The 17,758-nt window shown below is 38.9% G+C and overlaps 1 protein-coding gene across 1 annotated transcript in view; it reads right to left on the reverse strand.

The window, feature by feature from the left end:
* DNAH8 (dynein axonemal heavy chain 8) overlaps positions 1 to 17,758 on the reverse strand; it is a 336,734-nt gene that overhangs the window by 176,910 nt on the left and 142,066 nt on the right. The window contains exons 36-41 of the mRNA XM_073224126.1: positions 14,846 to 15,045; positions 12,048 to 12,201; positions 10,510 to 10,673; positions 2,871 to 2,973; positions 1,840 to 1,944; positions 1,284 to 1,445 (exon numbers count right to left, since the gene is read on the reverse strand). Coding sequence (XP_073080227.1) covers positions 1,284 to 1,445; positions 1,840 to 1,944; positions 2,871 to 2,973; positions 10,510 to 10,673; positions 12,048 to 12,201; positions 14,846 to 15,045 — 888 coding nt within the window. The remainder of the gene's footprint in view (positions 1 to 1,283; positions 1,446 to 1,839; positions 1,945 to 2,870; positions 2,974 to 10,509; positions 10,674 to 12,047; positions 12,202 to 14,845; positions 15,046 to 17,758) is intronic.

Genomic DNA, 17,758 nt, shown 5'->3' on the forward strand with positions numbered 1-17,758 from the left:
TGCTCGTTAAAGCAATTTTCCTAAATATCTGAAATTTGCCCAATACAATGCTGAGATTTTATCTAAAACTGTGTAAAATTTCACCTTTTTAGTTGTGTATATACACATGTATTTATGTATACACACTAAAGGAAATCCTGAAATCTGGTCAACTTTCCTGTTACATCCTGTTCAGTTTTACTGCTACTTTGAACTTGTTCTCAGCTCTCTTCCTACTGCTAAATCCTCTGTTTAAACAAGACTGAGCCTCTCCTTCAGAATACAGAGGGTGATCGAGCTTCCTGGGAGAGGGAAAATATGTTGATTGAGTCTAAGGAGCCATTTTCTCAGCTTATCAAATAAAGTACTTTGTAAAGCTTTATCACAAAGATAATAATGCTCATAAGAATATTAAAGTCTGCTAAAGATATTATGCAATATGAAAATAATAATATTAAAATATCATTTCCAATAAAGGTTGATTCCATATATGTACTTGTATCATTTGAATAAATAATTTCATATCATTTCAGTTATTCCACTGTGTGTGCAGTAATTAAAGATTTCAAGTGTGAGTTAGAAGGAGCAGTTGAAGAAGAAATACAGTTTGGGCAAAAACTGCCTGTATTTTCCTTGAGCATCTCTTGCTTTCTATACTATACTATCTTGGACCCGGATCACAGATGACCATTTTTCATTTATCTTGGCTGAAAATTTAATGAAACTGTTGGCCCTTCATAACTATATCAGGCTCTAATAATACTTGGGACATGACAGTGCACTGCTAAGACCCATAGGACATGAGAGTCACTCAAGAGAATTCCTGCTGCTACCCCAGCCTCTTCAAGGTCCCCTCTCTTAAAAAAGTTGCATGAGAAACCCTCCTTTACCAGATCATGTGAAAAGAGCATAAACAAAAGGCAGGATGGATTTCCTTTCAGGAAAAGATATTCTCATTCCTTTTATTTATATGTCCATATCCATACTTATACCTATCTACGGATAGGTATATATAGATAGATAGATGTATGTGGATAAGTATCTTTGAAGATGAAATTATCCATTAGTGGTTTTAATCTCAGTGTATATCTTTAATGATGGGGTAATAGTGGCACATCCTCTTCTGGCAGATGGGATGGCTTGGCCTAGAATGGTGTAGGTGGACAAGCAGTTGGTTGGGAGTTGAGGGCGTGTAAGCCTCCCTAACTAAAACAAATCTACAATGGCCTCCACACCCCCAGGCTGAATGCCTCCTGAGTATCCTTCCCCTTTACTTCCATTATTTAAACATTGTATATGCTCACCTGTGCTGGAAAGTGACTGAGGAAAGGTAAGAGCTGAAATCCTGAATCACTGATTTGATAGAATGCAGATCTGATTATGTTATGTAATGACGACATCTGTATTTTTAACAATTCCAGAAGCCAAATCTCTACAGGACCTTTGGCTATAACAGGATTATCCAACTAAAAAATATATTACAAATATATTACACATTGATAACAATTTTGTATTTTCACAAATGTCACACACTTAACTTGATAAATCATAGTACCTCAGTACAAAGCAAATAATTTTACACAAAATGGTTAAAACATTAGTAAAATCAACTAATACTGTGGGTGGAAGGGATTATAAAGATCATCTGGTCTAAAACCTTCATTTTACAGATAATAAAATGAGTCTTAGAGAGGTTAAGTGAGTTATCCAAACTAGCTTGTGCCAAAGCCAGGGCTACAGAATCAGAACCCAAGTCCAACCCTCAGCCCCTACCCCGTTTTTCGTAAGGGAATTGTATTTCTCCCCATACTAAACTTTCAAAGAAATTCTAATAATGAAAGTTTAATGAAGTGAAATTACAATAATTTTTTCTCCTTCTCTTGATATGACGGCCAGGATACGATCATAGTCTTTTGCGTGGAAGGTCACCTCATTTATGTTGTCAGATACTGCAGGGAGGTGTGGCTACAAGAAGCACAGACAGCAAGAACATCATACATGGAAACTAAACACAAAAGCCACTGAGATTTTTTTAAAAGCCCTAATAATTTTCATTTTTGTAAAAGATTAAGAATTTACTTGATTGTCAAAAACAAAAAAGCTCTCTTTGGCCCTTGGCTGACTTGAAGACCACTTTTTAAAATCGAGCCCTAGAGCATGCTTCCAAGTCCTGCAAATGGCCCTTGGACTAATGCCCATCACCTTCCTCCAGAGGGAGACTGAACCATGCCTCTTCTGTCCCAGAGACAGCTCCGTCCCACCTCCTCTCTTGGCTCTCTCTCTGACTGACACAGCTTTTCTTTCCCTCCTCTTTTCTGATCCCCATAACTTCTTGGAAACCAACAAGAAGATATTATTAGCTGCTTCTCAGATTTCTGAACCAGAAATAGTTCTGGGATGGATGTTGTAGTGCCTCCCACACCCAGTTCTCTATAGTTTTTCTTTTCATGCCCTGGAAATGGCTAAAAGCATTTGAGAAGGATTCTGGATGGAAAAAAGGATAAATCCAAACCACAATCCAAAGTTGATCTGAGAATAATAAAGAAGTTCACTTAGAGTGAGCACATACTGTATGCCAGATACTTTTCAATGCATTATCTCATGTAATGGTTGTACAATCCTATGAGACAGGGACCATTAATATGTCAATTTTACAGACAAGGAAACTGAGGCACAGAAAAAATTAAAAAGCTGGCCAAAGTCACCCAGCTGTTGAGTCACATAACCAGTGACTATTGCTTCATGTCAGTGAGCTCCAAATACACAGAAAATAGGACATTTAATAATCAACATAACTTTTAATACTCTTCTTTCCTGCCTGCACTTTTAAGATATTAGCTTCATTTTCATTAGTGGAAAAATGGTTTAGATAATAGATATTTAGACTATACCTGTATGGTGTGGGAATCACTGGCTTGTCCAAGAATTTCCAGGAGAACTGGATCAGATACAAAGAAGAATCTTGGAAATAGTAATCGCTTCTTCTCCAAATACCTTTAAATTAAATCAGGTTACCAAATGGTTTTTTTCTGAATTATTAATAGTTGGGTTTTTATAGCCAAGACACATCCTCAATAAGATAATAGCAAACACCCATAGCCATTTCCCATTTGCATCTGAAATGTTTGGTTAGAACCAAAGTTCATGAACCACCATGGATGACACTGAGGAAAACAAGTGGAAATTTAAAAAAAGGATTCAGAGCAAGCCTGCCCCAGTCAACTACTGTCGTCTTTCTCATCAAGAGCCCTCCTGTGGACCATGTGGCTTAAAGCCAGGGTAAACAAAGAGAGGGAACCAAGACATTTGAGGGTTAGAGGGACACAACTAACCATAAAGCCAGGACAGAGGCATAAACTTGGACAAGCCAGGATATATTGTTACCCTAATTCAAATAGAAATTGAGCATGAACTGCTTTCTAAGAAAACTATCCATGAATTTATCTGGTTAATTGTTTCAGTGTACATCTCTTGACTTCATACCTGTGCCAGGTTGAATGGTAGGCCCCCATCTCCAAAATAAATGTCTGAGTCCCAGTCCTTAGAATCCATGAATGTGGCCTTATTTTAAAAAGCATCTTTGCAGATGCATTTAAGTGAAGGATCTCAAGAAAGATAATCCTGGGTTATTCAAATGAGCCCTAAATCCAGTGACAAGTGTCCTCATGAGACACACACCCAGGGACTAGTGTCCTCATAAGAGATGCACAGGAAGAAGAGGAGAAGGACATGAAAAAGACAGAGACTAGATTTATGTACCAACAAGCCAAGAAATTTTTAGACCCACCAAAAACTGAAAGAGGCCAGGAAAGATTCTCTCATAGAGTCTTCAGAAGGTGCTGACACCTTGATTTCAGAATTCTGGACTCCAGAATTGTGAGAAAATCAATTTCTGTTGTTTTAAGCCACTGGTTTGTGGTAATTTGTATCAGCAGCTCTACAAAACTAATACAATATCTTAATTATGACACTCTCAAGCTGAAGGCATCTAGTTTTGCAGAAAAATTAAATTTATGTGAAATGTTAGATTCCTATCACCACTTCAATCATCGTTATCAAACCAGAAATGCAGTCAGAACTGTTGAATTGTTTTGGATGAAACGCCTTCACATATAAAATGAATGATAGTAAAAACATGGTGGCGTGAGAGGTGAGACAGTAGATATGAAAACCACAATAATATGAAAATACAATTGATACAACTAATCCTGAAAGAGATACAGGAAAGAAGGCTGCACCAGACTGCATACACCTGGAGAAAGAACAGACCTCATGGAACAGGGTAATGTACAAAAGCCATGACCCAGCAGGACCCAAGCCCTTCCCTCTCCCAAGCTCACCGGTGACAGGATGAGAAACAGAGCAGAGAGGGAGTGGAGGCCTGGGACTGCTGAACACCTAGCTCTGGAGATCTGCTCTAGGAGCACAAACTTACATTGCATGGTGCCCTGGTGATTAGGGGGGTTGGAAAGCTAAGACAGGCAGAATACTTGGAGGGACTGAGATTCCAGCCACTGGTGGAAAACAGGGATCCATATCCAGCTGCTCTGGGACAAAAGAAAGGCAGGCAATCTGGGAGACTTCCTAACAGCGAGAGGGCTGCTAAAGGGGCAAGGACTGCTCAGGAGAAAGGACAGGTAGACAAAATTGTCTAGGTGCACTCTGCCCAGCAGGTTGGGAGCTTAAACTATCTTCAGGCACTCCAGCCCCATGGCTGGCTGTGCAGCTCCAAGGCCCCCCACCATGATACACAGCCTGCTGCACCTTCCTCCCGGCCAGCCACACCTGGCTCACGAACTGGCAAACCATGCCCTGGGGTCAGGCCAGCCAGAGGGAAGACCCACGTAAAGCAGCTACAAAAGCAAAGCATAGAGGCTTATACCTGTGTGCTCTGTCCACTGGTTCTGGCAGTGGAGACAGGCATAGCAGCTGAGAAGCAGGAAACAGCTCTTTCCTGCCCCCAGGTACCAACACCGCTCCCCTGTGACCTCTGACATTGTTCCAGGGGCTGAGCAGCTCCAGAGAGTAGAGCTTATGGGCACTAGAGGGTGCCACATACAAATATGAAACATCAAAGGAACCAGGTTCAAAGCAAAATCATACATACACCAGAAAAGGAGTCAAACAAAACCGATCTATGCATCTACCAGAAAAAGATTTCAAAAGAAAAATCATAAACATGTTAGCGGAGGTACCAAAAAATATTCAAGAAGTCAGGAATGAATTCTGGTCAGAGATCCAGTCATTACAGAACACAGTATCAGAAATGAAACATACAATGGAAGGTTTTAAAAGCAGATTAGATATGGTGGGGGAGATGATAAATAGAAATTAGAGAAGAGAAATACGAAGGAGCTGAGGCACAGAGAGAAAAAAGGATCTCTAAGAATGAAAGAATATTGAGAGAATTGTGTGTCCAATCCAAATGGAACAATATTCACATTACAGGGGTACCAGAAAAAGGAAAGAGAGAAAAAGGGATAGAAAGTGTCTTTTAAGAGGTAATTGGTGAAAACTTCCCCAATCTGCAAAGGAGATAGTCTCTCAGGCCATGGAAGTGCACAGATCTCCAAACACAAGGGATTCAAAGAAGACAATGCCAAGACATATAATAATTAAAATGGCAAAGATCAAGGATAAAGGACAGACTATTAAGAGCAGCCAGAGAGAGAAATAAGATCACATACAAAGGAAAGCCCATCAGGATATCATAAGACTTCTCAGCAGAAATCTTACAGGCCAGAAGGGAGTGGCATGATATATGTAATGCAATGAAGCAGAAGGGCCTCAAACCAAGAATACTTTACCCGTCAAGATTATCATTTAAATTTGAAGGAGCGATTAAACTATTTCCAGATAAGTTAAAGCTGAGAGAATTTACCTCCCACAAACCGTCTCTACAGTGTATTTTGGAGGGACTGCTACAGATGGAGGTGTTCCTATGGTATAATAGCTGTCACCAGAAGTAATAAAACCACAGTAAAGGGAGTAAAACAGTTAATTACTAAGAAAATGCAAAATTAAATCAAGTACCTGCAAAGTCAGTCAAGGGACAAAGAGTACAGAATATGATACCTAATATATAAAGAATGGAGGAGGAAGAAAAAGGAGGAGAAAGAAAGAACCTTTAGGTTGTGTCTGTAACAGCACACTAAGTGAGTTAAGTTACACTCTTACATAGTAAGGAAGTTAACTTTGAACCTTTGGTAACCACAAATCTAAAGCCTGTAATGGAAATAAGTACCTACCTATCGATAGTCACCCTAAATGAAAATGGACTGAATGCACCAATCAAAAGACACAGAGTCACTCAACAGATAAAAAAACAAGACCCATCTGTATGCTGCCTACAAGAGACTCACTTTAAACCCAAATACATACACAGACAAAAGCAAATGGATGGAAAAAGATATTTCATGCAACTCATAGGGAGAAAAAGGCAGGAGTTGCAGTACTTTTATCAGACAAAAGAGACTTCAAAACAAAGAAAGTCACAAGACACATAGAAGCACATTACATAATGATAAAGGGGTCAGTCCGACAAGAGGATATAACTATTTTAAATACCTATACACCTAACACAGGATTGTCTACATATATGGAACAAATACTCACAGAATTAAAGGGGGAAATAGAATGCAAAGCATTCATTTTAGGAGACTTCAACATACCACTCACTCCAAAGGGCAGATCAACCAGACAGAAAATAAGGAGACAGAGGCACTGAACAATGTATTAGAACAGATGGACTTAACAGACATCTACAGAACACTGCATCCAAAAGCAACAGGATACACATTCTTCTCAAGTGCACATGGAACATTTTTAAGAATAGATCATATACTAGGCCACAACAAAAGCCTCAGTAAATTCAAAAAGATTGAAATTGTACCAACCAGCTTCTCAGACCACAAAGGTATGAAACTAGAAATAAATTACACAAAGAAAACAAAAAAGCCCACAAACACATGAGGGCTTAATAACATGTTCCTAAATAATCAATGGATCAATAACAAAATAAAAACAGAGATCAAGCAGTAAATGGAGACAAATGACAAAAATAATTCAACACCACAAAATCTGTGGGACGTAGCAAAGGCCTTGCTAAGATGGAAGTATATTACAATACAGGCCTACCTCAGGAAAGAAGAACAATCCTATATGAACAGTCAAAACTCACAATTAAGGAAACTAGAAAAAGAAGAACAAATGAGGCCCAAAGCCCATAGAAGGGACATAATAAAGATCAGAGCAGAAATAAATAAAATTGAGAAGAGTAAAACAGTAGAAAGAATCAATGAAAACAGGGGCTGGTTCTTCGAGAAAATTAAATAGATAAATGCCTAGCAAGACTTATCAAGAAAAAAGAGAGTCTACACACATAAACAGAATCAGAAATGAGAAAGGAAAAATCACTATGGACACCACAGAAATACAAAGAATTATTAGAGAATACTATGAAAAATTATATGCTAACAAACTGGATAACCTAGAAGAAATGGATAACTTTCTAGAAAAATACAGCCTTTTAAGGCTGACGCAGAAGAAACATAAAATCTGAACAGACCAATTACCAGCAAAGAAACTGAATCAGTAATAAAAAAAACTACCTAAGAAAAAATCCCCTGTAACAGATGGCTTCACAGCTGAATTTTTTCAAACATTTAGTGAAGACCTAATATCCATCCTCCTAAAAGTTTTCCAAAAAGTAGAAGATGGAATACTTCCAAACTCATTCTATGAGGCCAGCATCACTTTAATACCAAAACCAGGCAAAGACACAACACAAAAAAAGAAAATTACAGATCAATACCCTGGTGAACATAGATGCAAACATATTCAACAAAATATTAGCAAACCAAATCCAAAAACATATAAAAAAGATCATCTACCATGATCAAGTAGGATTTATTCCAGGGATGCAAGGATGGTATAATATTAGAAAATCAATCAACATCATCTATCACATCAACAAAAAGAAGGACAAAAACCACATGATCATCTCCATAGATGCCAAAAAAGCATTTGAAAAAATTCAACATCCATTCATGATAAAAACTCTCAACAAAATGGGTACAGAGGGCAAGTACCTCAGCATAATAAAAGCCATATATGACAAACCAACAGCCAACATCATAATTAACAGAGAGAACCTGAAACCTTTACTTTAAGATCAGGAACAAGACAAGGATGCCCACTCTTTCCACTTCTATTCAACTTACTCCTGGAGGTCCTAGCCACAGCAGACAACACAAAGAAATAAAGGGCATCCAGATTGGTAAGGAAGAAGTTAAACTGTCCCTGTTTGCAGATGACATGATATTGTACATAAAAAACCCCTAAAGAATCCACTCCAAAACTACTAGATCCAATATCTACATTCAGCAAAGTTGCAGGATACAAAATTAATACACAGAAATCTATTGCATTCCTATACAATAATGATGAACTAGCAGAGGGAGAAATCAGGAAAACAATTCCATTCGCAACTGCACCAAAAAGAATAAAATACCTAGGAATAAACCTAACCAAGTAAGTGAAAGACCTGTACTCTGAAAACTACAAGACATTCATGAGAGAAATTAAAGAAGATACCAATATATGGAAACACACCCCGTGCTCATGGATAGGAAGAATTAATATTGTTAAAATGGCCAAGCTGCCTAAAGCAATTTACAGATTCAATGTAATTCCTATCAAAATACCAACAGCATTCTTCAATGAATTAGAGTAAATCATTCTAAAATTCATGTGGAACCACAAAAGACCCCGAATAGCCAAAGCAATCCTGAGAAGGAAGAATGAAGCAGGGGGATCACCCTCCCTGACTTCAAGCTCTACTACAAAGCCACAGTAATCAAGACAATTTGGTTCTGGCACAAGAACAGACCCATAGACCAACGGAACAGACTCAAGAGCCCAGATATAAACCCAACTATATATGGTCAATTAATATATGATAAAGGAGCTATGGACATACAATGGGGAAATGACAGCCTCTTCAAAAACTGGCGTTGGCAAAACTGGACAGCTACATGCAAGAGAATGAAACTGGATCACTGCCTAACCCCATGCACAAAAGTAAACTTGAAATGGATCAAAGGCCTGAATGTAAGTCATACCATAAAACTCTTAGAAGAAAACATAAGCAAAAATCTCCTGAATATAAACATGAACAACTTCTTCCTGTACACATCTCCTTGAGCAAGGGAAATAAAAGCAAAAATTAACACATGGGACTACATCAAACTGAAAAGTTTCTGTATGGCAAAGGACACATCAGCAGAACAAAAAGGTATCCTACAGTATGGGAGGATATTTTTGTAAATTACATATCCAACAAGGGGTTAACATCCAAAATATATAAAGAACTCACACACCTCAACAGCCAAAAAGCAAATAACCCAATTAAAAAATGGGTGGAGGATTTGAAGAGACAATTCTCCAAAGAAGAAATTCAGATGGCCAACAGGCAGATGAAAAGATGCTCCACATCACTAATCATCAGGAAACCACAATGAGATATCACCTCACATCAATTAGGATAGCCAGCATTGAAAAGACTAAGAACAACAAATGCTGGTGAGGATGCAGAGAAAGGGGAACCCTCCTACACGGCTGGTGGGAATATTAGCTAGTTAAACCATTGTGGAGAGCAATATGGAGGTTCCTCAAAAAAAAACCTAAAAATAGAAATACCATTTGACCTGACAATCCCACTCCTTGGAATTTACCCAAAGAATACAACTTCTCAGACTCAAAAAGACATATGCACCCCTATATTTATTAAAGCACTATTTACAATAGCCAAGATATGGAAGTAACCTAAGTGTCCATCAGTAGATGAATGGATAAAGAAGACATGGTACATGTACATATACATAATGGAATACTATTCAGTCATAAGAAAGAAACAACTCCTACCATTTGCAACAACATGGATGGAACTGGAGGATATTATGCTCAGTGAAATTATCCAGGTGAAGAAAGACAAATGTCAAATGATTTCCCTCATTTGCGGAGTATAACAACGAAGCAAAACTGAAGGAACAAAACAGCAGCAGACTCACAGACTCCAAGAAGGGACTAGCGGTTACCAAAGGGGAGGGCTTTGGGAGGGTGGGTGGAGAAGGAAAGACAAGGGGATTGGTGGGTATTATATTTAGTACACATGGTGTGGTGGCTGACGGGGAAGACAGGGCAGCACAGAGAAGGCAAATAAGTCAATCTGTGGCATCTTACTACACTGATGGACAGTGACTGCAATGGGATATGGGTGGGGACTTGATACTACGGGGGAATGTAATAACCATATTGTTTTTCATGTGAAACATTCATAAGAGTGCATATCAATAATACCTTAATAAAAAAAAGATCAGTGTTTGGGGAAAGAAGAGTAGGGCAGTTATTTGAACCTCCTGATGAATTTTTAACCTATAGGCCTTTCCCTATCACTATCAGATTCTAATAAAACCCTACATACAATAAAAAAATGAAGTGAATGATAGGTAGTTTACAAATTAAACTCACCCTGTAAGTGACTTCTGACATACTTCCAACTGTTCGTGCAAATGAGGTAAAAGTTGCCCCATGGTTTCATCTCCAACACAGCAAATAATCACATTGGGGTTCTCATGAGCTCGCTGCATTATCTTTATCCATGATTTGTCAATATTCTGAAAACGTTTTGCTTCCTAAAAACAACTCCACAGTCAGTAAAAATTAGCATTTGGATAAGTGAATAAAGCAAAGTCTTCACTTTTGAATTTCCTCTATTTCTTCAAACCAGCCTCTGTTAGTCTTAGGCTACATAATTCATCTGAATTAATTATGAACAACAAAAAGCCAAAGTCACAAAACTACATATTGAAATATTGCTTTATCACAATGGGGTTTATCACTTGTTTGTTTCTTTACATTTAATATATTTTTCAAAGTGCCACATGATTAATTTGCAGAGCTATCGACTTAAAGCTCAAATCTAGTCTCTTAGTCCCCCAGATGTTTGGTTTGATGAGCAAGCTGAAGAAGTATGAAAATAATTTGATCTCAGGATCCTTGGAATAAGTACAGCTCAACAGTATCCCAGGAAAAAAACAGAAACAGTAAAAACCCAAAACAAAGCTTCATTTATATTTTTGCAAATGAAAATTTTCTATTTACTATGAATGATATTAAGTTTTATAGTCATTTGCAAAAATGTCCCTAGAAACTGGCATAATCTTGACTCTTTTAAAACTTTTATATGCATTTTTCTTAAAACAATTTCAACTTTCTGATTAAAAAAGAAAAGATTTATGTTTAAAAAAATGTGTGACACAGGGAAATCCATCATTTTTCTTTATTTTTAACCTACATAAAACCTGTAGGTATGGAAATTCAGGAAGAGAAGGCTTAATTTTATAAGAAGAAAGTTACCTTCATAGAATAAAGCTCTTATTAAGTTACTGGCATTTATTTAAAAATCCCCAGTAAAGCTGTTTTAAAGATTTTGTTACAGGCTTCTTAAGGCTAAATTTCCTTGCCCCACAGAATGTTGCTGATCTACTATTAGTGAACTTACTAATAGTTAATTTGTGTTTAGAGAATACAGATTAATATTGATTCTACTCTCAGAGAAATAGTATAAGGTTAATGTTTGGAAAAGATGAATACTATAATTTAATAGTACCATACTTGAATGTACCTCACATCTTCAGCCAACCTAGAGATCTGAAAACATGAGTTTCTTCTTTCTGATAATGTAAACCAAAGTCAGCACTTCTTGTTAACTTACTTTGTAAAGGGCCAGATAGTTAATATTTTCGGCTTTGGAAGGCCATATGGTCTCTGTTACAACTGCGCAACTCTGCTATTGCAGCGCTAAAGCAGCCATAGACAGAACACTGATGAATGACATGGCTGTGTTTCAATAAAACTTTGTACAAAAAGAGGCGAGTGGGCCACAGTTTGGCAACCTCTGGTGTAAATAACCAACACATGAACATACATCTTTATGAAGATCTACAGAGACATATAGAGAATACACAACAAATTATTCTATCAGTAGTTATAAAAACTGCATTTACCTGAGGTAGCTGTTTGGCAATATCTCCACCTACAAAGACAGCTTCAAGATAAACCCAAAGGTTCTGGACTACTAGCCACTCTTCAATTATATCTGAGGAAGTGGACAATTTATACACCCAATTCTGGATGTTTTTCTTAAATGGCACATTATATCTAAAAAGCAAAAATGGAAAAACATGACATTTAAGGAAGATTCAGAAAATGGTATGGCCAAACAAAGTAAATTACAGAAGAAACTTTTCTTTGGAAATGAACATTTTTCCTAGAGGGTAGTTCCTAATAAATTTCATACAGCTAGTGAGACTTTGCTTTTTATGAGTAACACTCATATAATTATAGTGATTTCACTTATTGTTTCCATATACCAGTCATAAACTAGGAAAATAAGCCAACATTCATGCCACTGGCAAAGGAACTATGCCAGTTGTTCCTAGGAGTAAAATGGTTTTCTAAGACTTCTGTGCACCAAATCCACATGGAGACTGCTGCGGGAATAACACACAGGGCACTGTTTCTCACTGGTCAATGGAACTATTTCCACCAGGCCAGGGTCATGATTGAGGTCTGATGTCCACTAATCAATGTACTCTTTCTGTCCTTCGACTGCTAATGCCACCAGGCACTGCACCTAGATTCTGCAATGTTGGAGATCCAGGATAGCAACCCCAAAAGAGCACAGTTCCTGTTTTCTCATCATCAGGGCTAGCGGAAGTATTCATAAGAATACAAGGTGTCCAGGAAACTAGACACACCTAAGAAAGACAAGAAACAGAGTAGATGCCATGAAGTGGTGCGAAGATACTGGGTGAAGACCTGATTACCTACAGCTGGACTAAGAAGCTGAATTCTGTTTTTTGAAATGGCAAGTAATTTTGATGTACTGGCATTTCCTAGTGAGTGGCACTTGTTGGGTAACGTCTTAAAACTTTTCTTGATCCAGAACAGGATGACTTGAAGGTGCTCACATATAGAATGGGTTTCTTCTAAGTATAGTCCAATGCCTGAGTGCAACCCATAACTTCTCTGGAAACCTATGTTATACATGGAGGAATAAAGGGAGTTGTGAAAAAATTGCCCCAAGGAGGTAGGTGAGTTGTTAAGGCAGTAAGAAGCATTTTTCCCAGCACCCACTTTTTACTGGCCATCTGGCCATTGGTTTAGAGCTTAAAGGCAATCAAAATGCCAAAAGTACCTTCAGAATAGAGACATGCAGGCTAAGATATAATGGATGGTTATTTCAGGGTGCCAAAGCACCTAGGTATTTGGGGCCAAAAATGGTCCTGCACAGAGAAAATCTTCAATGGTGTACAATTTTCCAACATGAAAAGGGAGATCTGAAATAAAACCTAGCATAACCAGTTTCTATCCTTTGGCTAGGTACCTGCATTGTGCAACTCTGAGCTGTGGAGCCTGTCACGACAAATACGAAGGCCTATGGAATCAGGGATCCACAAGGAGAGTGTCACAATTCAGGCAATACCTGGAGTCAAGTGTCACCTACGTAGATACACAATTTCCTTCTTAAGTCACATCTAGCAGGCACTGCTTGCTACAAGATCAACCTGTGCTTAGTCCTGGAGGAGGCTTTCAGGATCCAGTTGGTGCTGCAAAGTTCTCCAGGAGGAGATTTCTTAGATAGTCTTACACTCTTTCTAGTAAGGCCTCCACCTTGTATTTACTAGGACTATAAATAAGTACTATACTAATTTGGTTATAAGGAAGTTAAGTATGAAATTAAGAAAGGCTTCAAATCCTGGATTCCTTGGCCACAGTCATTATTCAGGTGAATCTACAGCCCTACTTCAAGAGGTGTTCATTCAGGGCATCAGGATGGAAAATCTGCAATGAACCATGGGGAAGTAATAGCCTATGAAGACTAGGAACCACTGCATTGATGACCTCTGCCAGGATTATTCAGATTTCCTGAATGCAGCAGTTGCACCCTAGGATCTTAACCCCAGCAAGTTCAGCCCAGAACTCCTGGAACTAGCAGCTTTGAGGATTAGTACTTATCCAAAGACAATACTGGGGTCAGAGGTCATGCAGGATACCATTCATTAACCAGCAATCCCAACCTGGAGATGTGTAAGAATCCACATGCACCCTAGACATTGCCCTCTGTCAATGATGGGGTTGTGACCTATTTCTTAGGTGTGTTAGATGAAGAACAATTGGGAATTGCTGCATAGTCAGCTGGAGGATTAGACGATGCTAATGCCCAGACCAAGACCTGGCAGGATATGTAATCTGAATCCCATTTCCTAAAGCTGCACCTGACATCACAGTCACCTTCAAGGTGGTTGCCTCACTGAGGCCAGAGTGGACCCAGCACAGGATGCCACTGTTCACCATAAACAATGCACGTGTCTAAGTGCCAAGCCCCTAACAGTACATTCATGTGCTGCCAGCATACTTTTCCTGGACCACTGGGTGAACACTGGGGCAGGTTTAGCCAAGGAGGACGAGGACGACGAATCAGGGGAATGAAAGAGAAGATAAGATGAAGAGCTCATCTCACTGAGGAGCCAAGATGCTCAGGAGATAAGCTGCTGACTTGGGGCACAATGATTATGATGTAGCCCACCAGGAAAAACAGGAAGGGGAGATGAATACCATAAAAGGAGAGATGGAGGCCATGATTACTAGGGAACATAGTAACTCATGTAAGGACAGACAAGAGTTAGCACATTATGGCAGAATCTTGCATTACGCCACAGCTGCAAAACTGGGCTTTTACTTCATATTATGGAATCCTAAATACCAAATGAAAACCATCACCCCCAACCTAGAACATTACCTGTTGCTTAGTAAGGATCCTAAGACCATTAAACTGTCCTCCAACAAAGTGATAATTTCTCCTGATTCGGTCCCTTTGAGCAGGAGCTCTCCCTTTCCCTTAAATGCTGCAAAACTCAGACTTTGGCTGGTCCAGTTCTCAATCACCTGAGTCAGCTTGGCTTCAATATCCTTCTCCTTAATGGCAGATATGCAAATATCCTTCAGAGGGAAATCAAAGCTTACATCACGACATTTTCAATTACCAACTAAGTCCACTGTAAAATCATAGAATTTTTTAGCTTGACTGAGTCATTTAATCATTTTATGGCCAAGAAAACCAAAACTTGAGATCACTGTGTTTCTTGTAAAAAAATGTAAATATAAAAATCATTATATTTTTAACTGGAGTTTTTTTGGACAAAATGGAGATAATCGTATTTGCTCTATCCCAGTGGTTTGCCATGAGAAGCAAAAGAGAATATATGTGAGAGTCACTTGGAGTTTCTAAAGTAATGTATAAATATTGCTATATTCCTGCTTGTTCTGGCCCTAATGCAACATCTCATTTGCTTAAAAGTCAATTCTATTTTTTTCTTACAAGTTTTCCTGTTTTTTTGAGAATCCTTGAGAGAAAAGCCTCACAAGAGAAAATAAAAGTAAGGTATTTTCCTCACGATGGCTCAACTTATTTTCATACTTGGAATCTCAGACATGGAAAGGAATTTAAAGGTACACGGTATTTCCAATGATTATAGTACAAATCAGCATGTGCTCAATGTTGTATGAGTGGGATAAACTGTTGTGAGTTCTGAGGAGGGAGCAATGAAGCCTGCTTGCAGTCAGGAGGAAAGGCTTCACTTAGGAGGGAACAATGGGAGTAAGTGGGAGTCTAACGGGTGCGGCGGGGAGGACATTTCTGTAAGGAGGGAAAGGGTTTCCTTTAGAGGCAGTGAATCCGGTAACAGTAGGCATTCAGCTTGGCTAAAAGCAGGGCGTGTGGGGCAGAGCAAACAGGATATACTGGGGGTGATGACACAGAATCTGTTTTGGGGTACAAATAGTTAATAAATGAATCCTAGAATTCTTTGGAATTGTAAAATGAAATTCACAAAGCATAGCCTATGAATGGCTGTATTCTGAAATGTAAAAATCTATTTATAAGAATGAGATGGTCACCAAAGGCTTTTTTTTTCTGTTTCCTGCAATAGTATTTGAATGACATTTATAAATAGGACAAAAAAATGCTTTGAAAATAAAACTTCTTGTGTACATATGTTGTTAAAAAGAGGTAAGGGACAGAGAAGACAAGTAGCGACTCTATAGCATCTTACTACGCTGATGGACAGTAACTGCAATGGGGTGTGTTGGGGGGACTTGACAATATGGGTGAATGTAGTAACTACAATGTTGCTCATGTGAAATCTGAGCATAAGGTTGTATGTATATCAATGACATCATTATTAAAAAAATAATAAGTGAAAGAAAAAAAAAAGGCAAGGGGGAGGCAGAAAACCCAAAACCATATATATGGGAGATTTCTGGTCAGGTGGTGCAGTTCCTCACCTCCAAAAACAAGATAATGGATAAAATACAAAAAGAAAAAATCAAAAACAAACACAGCCAGGCTTAAGAACAAGATAAACATCTCCATGAACCAGAAGTGGAAAAGATGTGCAAACCAGCAGGTGGAGCTGACGCCCAGGCTTAGGGCTGTGGTCAGCGGGAGGGTGGGGGCAGCGAGCCTGGGTCCTGTGAGACAGGGAAGACGGAAAGCGAGGGAGTCCCAGGGCTAGCATCTGGATCCCTCCACTGGGGAAAGAGGCCACCTCCAGCTGCCCCCTGGGCATCCAGATTATATGAAGCTGTGGACTGGGGGGATGGGGTGACACGGACCCAACCCCACAACCAGCACCTGAAACAGGTCAGCTGTGTCTTGCTCTGCCACACCATGGCTGAAAGGGGACATAAACTGCTGTTTTAACACCTGGCTCTGAACTTGGGGGAAAGAAGAGATGGGGAGTGGGTGGGGAGAGAAACCAGGAGACCACCAGACAAGGAAGGTTGAGATGCAGAAGAAGAGAAACAGTTCTAACAAATTATAAAAGCCACATTTTTAAAAAAAGTTTACCATTCAAAATGAGTTCCCTCAAAAATAGAAATTCAAAGCCTATGAAAAATACTGAATACTCAGAGGGATAGCCAACATTAAAAAACTGTGAGAGCAAAAACTCTGTCCAAGTGAAATTAATTTTACAGAAATATGGAAAAAAATATTGAACGATGTTTAATCTGGGTCTGTTGGAGTATGGCAGGTATAGATGAAACAGCATTGGCCATGAGTTGATAGTTGTTGAAGCAAGAGGATCTCTACTTTTGTTTGAAAATTTCCATAATAAAAAACTTAAAAATAATTGTTTTAGGGGCCTTAAAAGAGACAAATGAAGAACTCTATAGTTTTGAGATTTACCAGGTTTGAGAATATATAAAATATATAAAAATCTGCACCTAGAAGATGAGCCCCAAAACATTTAGTTTTGAAAGGGTATGTGTGGACTCATCCGGCTACACCCCAAGGTCCAGCACAGAGGTGGATGGCTGAGAAGCGCCCAGTCTTTCTGTGAAATAAACCTATATGCTTATTGTTAAGCTGCAGCCTGTCGGGCAGGCATCTAATTTAACACCAGGGCGACTGCAACACTCCATGAAGACAGAGGCTGGTGGGCACCATTGTTGTGCTCTCCCTCTGCCTCACTCCAGGCCACTTGTATCTCCCAAAAGGACACTTGTGCACACATTGGGTGACAAATTTCTTTTTTTTTTTTTTTGCAGCTGCCACCCAGGGGATCCCTCTTGACCACCTGACTCTGGTGGCAAGAGGGGCTTATGTTTGAGGGTGCCATAGGACTGTGCAAATGGGGAAAGAGTTCATAAT

The sequence above is a fragment of the Manis javanica genome, chromosome 16 (genome assembly GCF_040802235.1).
Source record: "Manis javanica isolate MJ-LG chromosome 16, MJ_LKY, whole genome shotgun sequence".
NCBI classification, from domain to species: Eukaryota; Metazoa; Chordata; class Mammalia; order Pholidota; family Manidae; genus Manis; species Manis javanica.